Source organism: Brassica oleracea, chromosome C9, assembly GCF_000695525.1.
Source record: "Brassica oleracea var. oleracea cultivar TO1000 chromosome C9, BOL, whole genome shotgun sequence".
NCBI lineage: Eukaryota > Viridiplantae > Streptophyta > Magnoliopsida > Brassicales > Brassicaceae > Brassica > Brassica oleracea.
The window spans coordinates 6,462,107-6,466,726 of NC_027756.1; the positions used below are offsets into that span (position 1 = coordinate 6,462,107).

At 33.4% G+C, this 4,620-nt stretch overlaps 1 protein-coding gene across 4 annotated transcripts; it reads right to left on the reverse strand.

The window, feature by feature from the left end:
• Positions 1–1,576: 1,576 nt before the first annotated feature.
• On the reverse strand, positions 1,577–2,892 carry LOC106317032. 4 transcript variants are annotated; one of them, XR_001265037.1, is made up of 3 exons: positions 2,345–2,892; positions 1,906–2,202; positions 1,577–1,811 (listed from the first exon to the last, which is right to left on the reverse strand). XR_001265037.1 is itself a non-coding variant. In XM_013754895.1 (3 exons), exons 1-2 carry the CDS (start codon positions 2,804–2,806, stop codon positions 2,146–2,148), a joined length of 519 nt encoding a protein of 172 aa, XP_013610349.1. In that variant the 5' UTR covers positions 2,807–2,892; the 3' UTR covers positions 1,577–2,016; positions 2,125–2,145. The 4 variants fall into 4 exon arrangements, 3 of the variants coding, with proteins under 3 accessions (XP_013610349.1, XP_013610350.1, XP_013610348.1); XM_013754895.1 differs by having other exon boundaries at positions 1,577–2,016; positions 2,125–2,202; XM_013754896.1 differs by having other exon boundaries at positions 1,577–2,198.
• Between the last annotated feature and the right edge of the window lie 1,728 nt (positions 2,893–4,620).

A 4,620-nucleotide genomic window follows, 5' to 3' on the forward strand; every position in this document is an offset into this window, starting at 1 on the left:
TAGCTCTTGTCCAACCCAAAGGCACTGGAACGGGATTAAACATGTTCTTCATTACCTGCAAGGAACGAAAGACTTGAGTTTATTTTATACTAACCAAAACAAAGAAGGTTTAGTTGATTTTGCTGATGCAGGTTATCTTTCGGATCCACACAATGCTCGATCACAAACAGACTATGTTTTCACACATGGTGGAACGGCCATATCATGGTGTTCCATGAAGCAGACGATCGCGGCCACATCTTCAAACCATTCGGAGATCTTAGCTGTTCATGAGGCCAGCCGCGAGTTGTTCAGAACAGGGGGAGTAATACGTGTTGTACTCTTTTTCTTTCACCATGGTTTTGTCCCACTGGATTTTCCTGGTAAGGTTTTAATGAGGCAACATCTAAAGCGTATTACAATCTCTGTATGGTTATGGCATCCAAGGGGGAGTGTTATAAATCATATTGTGGATATCCATAACCGGCCCGGTCCATAACGGATCCATACCTAGAGAGAGAGAGAGAGCCGGCGGCTGGAAACCCTAGTTTTCTTTTTTCTTATTGGTTTATGATTTGTACTATTTCCATATTCTAAACTTTCTATATTTGTAGTCTTTCATTTTCTCTCTTTGTAATTCTCTATATATGAAGGGCACACTTTATGTTTATGAAATAATAACAGAAACTTACAGATTATATTCTCTAATTTCACACTATATATATATATATCTTTTTGCACTTTTTGCACCGAATGTTAAATGCATTTGTCTACTATTTATTGTCTTTTCACTTAATATTTTAAATATTTGTACCTCTCCCTGCAGATGAAAATTGTATGAATATATGTAGGCTTGTCACTTTAATTGGGTTTAGAGAAGCCCAATAACATATCAGATCAAATTTCGATTGCTCATAGACTTTCTGTGGATATTTTATTTATATATTTCGATTATAGGCCCAAAGAGACAAGAGTCTGACTTATTTTATTTCAAATGTTTAAGGTGAAAAGGTATGCCTATGGTTATGTATGGTATTTTCCTCCTTGCATTCGCAGATGGATTAACAGTCGCTTGTTGTTGTTGTGTCGAATTGTATATCTTTCTTTGTTTTGGCGTTGCTCTTCTTCTTTTCAAGGTGTGATTGGTTATTTTGGAATAAATGGCAAGAAAATAAATAGGTGAAAAAAGAGAAGAAAAATTAAAATAGGAAAGAACAAAAACAGGAGTAAATTGTGTTTACTCTAATGTATGTGTCTTCATTTTGCTCCATTGGAATAGTAACTAGAGGAAATAAGCGAAAATATGTGTTTACTTGATTGGTAATTAGATTTTTACTCTATAAATGACATTCAGTCGCACATTCTCAGTTTGTACTTTTGGAGATTTGTAACCTACCAGCTTTGCATTCCATTCCACTTTGATGATAAACTTATATGAAAAAGAAATTAGTGGTTAGATTTAGTCCATCACAAGCACACACATTTGCAATTTTTTTTGTATCAAACTATATGGTCATACCATGTACTGTCTATTCTACCGGTTTATTAGAGAGATTGTTTTTACTTTAAATTAAATTATTATTTTAGGGCTTGCTATTTTATTACATAGCGGTAAATAAAAACAAATTAACTCTGTCAATACCGCCATGCCAGAACTGTTGAAACCATGTATTTACACACTTGCTTCATATCGAAAAACTTAATGAACTACACAATACACCAATATGTTTTTACTTATTTCAGAATCTTTGATGCATTACCCAGGCAGCTGATAATGCTGTCAACGAGAGATGAGTTGGAGTTAAATGGTAATAAATCGTCAGAGAGTAGATCTATAAAGACGATGACAAAAGTCATATGCGTTAGTTCAATTTTTAAAACTGGAAACTAAATTTTCTGAACTACTCACTCTTGTTTTTTTTTTACCTTTTCTTTGTACACCCAAATAAAATTACATCCCTTCACAAGATCGATGAAACATGAGTAGTGGGAAAGAGGTAATGAAATAAACCATCCCCTTCAACAACACATAAGTGCCTTTTTTAAAAAAAAACAACATTTCAGGTCTAAGTTTAACATAAAATGTAAATAAATTTAAAGAAAAAAAATGGAAGCAACCATGTTCCTAGTTTAATAAAAACTAACCAGAAGCTTTTTTTGCAAGCTCTACACACTCTTCTTCATGTCCCTGCAACTTAAGCCTTCTCTTCCACCCATTGCTTCCTGAAACCCCAAAAATTGGAAGGAAAACAAATTATATTTTTATATCTAATAAAACTAGCAAATTACACAACTCTAATCAATACACAGAAGAAATTAATGTGGACGTTATGAAAAAACTCATATGAGATAAAGTAGTACATACCTGAGACTGTTTGTTATCGATCATGTGAACAAATGGTTCTTCATTGTTCTTAGACCCGACATGGGTCCTCTTAAGGCTCAAAAGCCCTTTCCACCTTCCCTTAGAGGAAGAAGATGAGAAGATGGGTCGCTTGAGATAGAAGACGTTGGTAGCTTCATGAGGACTTTCTTCTTCATCTTCGACGAGGAGCTCTTCTCTCAATGTTCTCTGGACTTGGTTAGTCTCCTTGAATGGCAACAGCTTTCCTTTAGAGAAAAGTTCATCAGCAGGCATCATTGTGTAGTCGGAGACAGAAAACTCGAAGTTATCAGTAGCTGAGGAAGAACCCTCTGGTTTGGAGAGAGGGCTTGATCTTCGCGTCTTCGTCGTCTCAGGCCTAGTCTCAACGAAATCATTAGAGAAAGAGATTCTAGGACTCATGTCACCACCACCATTGAAGTTGTGCATTTCTAAGCATGCCATTAGCTAGATACAGAGCTCTATTGTGGCGAATTATAAACTCAGTTAAAAGACTCTTTTGGAGAGAGAGAGAGAGATTTAATTCTGGTAGGGACAGTCAGTTGCACAGAGAAGCCTTGGTGCAGTAGCAGTAGTATTATATAGTACCCAATAATCATTTAGTTATGACTTATTCTTGGGTTACCAACCAATAGGATTGTGTTATTTCGTATTCGACATCTTTTAAAAAATAAAACAAAATATTGTCAAATTATATTATCTTTTTAAAATTAAAAGGTAGAAATAAATAAATAAAAAATAGTAGTAATTACAAAAAAAAATATTTTTAACGTCGTCAGCAAAACATTAAACCCTAAATCCTAATCCCTAAACCCTTAATCCTAAACCCTAAACCCTTGGGTAAATCCTAAACTCTAGGATAAATCTTAAACTCTATGATAAATTTTAAACTCTAAATCAAAATCACTAAACACTAAAACACTCAAGAGTTTAGAGTTTAGGATTTAGGGTTTAGAGTTTTAGGGTTTAGTGTTTTAGGGTTTAGTGTTTTTATTTAGAGTTTAGGGTTTACCCAAGGATTTAAAGTTTACCCAAGGGTTTAGAGTTTATCCAAGGGTTTAGGGTTTAAGATTTAGGGTTTAGGGATTAGGATTTATGGTTTAGTGTTTTGCTGACGTTAAAAAAATTTTTTTAATTCTTTTTTCTGTAGCTGCTATATTTTTTTTTTACTTTTTTATTTTAAAAACATAATATAACTTGATAATATTTTTTTTTTTTTTAAAAGATATCGAATTTGAAATATTGAAATCATATTGGCTGGTGAACTCGGGTTGAACCCAAGAATAACTCTTAAGCTATTTTGCACAAAGGATCAATGATAAAGCCATAATAAGCTAAATAGTGTATAATACTATTAATTTTTATTAAAATGGTATATTTATTGAAGGCAGATGTTACTGTTGGGGCGTAAATTATTTATTGGATATAATTTTGTATCCAAGTGTTTCAAACACAGTTCAATTATTGGTGGATTCTGGTAATTATTTTTGATATTGTGACATGAAATGCATAGTGTTTTTTCAACATACTTGGATAGTAGGACGTGTAACGTGTTTAATTGGTTTTGACGTTAGCACACTTATCAGCACCTTTTAGTTTTATTTATTCTATTTTGGCCTTCTTCTTTTTTCATCCTATTTATTTTTTTCATTCTATTTTGGCCTTTTATTAACAGGAAAATATAAAGTGGCATGCATCGCCAAGTCAGATCGAACGTATGGTATGATGTTTTGTCATAACGTAATAACTGTGTGTGTCTTCTAGTTATGAATACGTTGATAGTCGATTTCATTTTCATTTAGGAGGAACTATATTTACTGTGAACCAAAAAAAGGAGGAACTATATTTACTAACAATATAACTAAAGTTAAGGCACTGTTTTTTTGTAATATACTCCTATTGACCAGTTTTAAGGTTATGTTAAAAATCTATATTATAATAGATCAGTTTTTGCTCACTCCTCAGCGCGCCACGTCATCGTTTTGTGGGGTCCACTTTTAAAAAGTGTGAAAAAATGTCAAGCCCATGACTCGAACCCCGGTTATTGAGATAAAAACACCAACATTTATACCACTAAGCTAACTGATACCATTGTACATTGATGGCCAAACCTAATATATATTTATGAAGGTCGGAAGCCTTTGCTTCTTCGGCTTCCTCTGAGGGTCGAACCTACAAGTGTGTTATGGGTTTCATTTTTAAATGAGATTCATCATGTTATATGAAAAAAAGCTTAAGTTTGCAACAATTATGGTTTT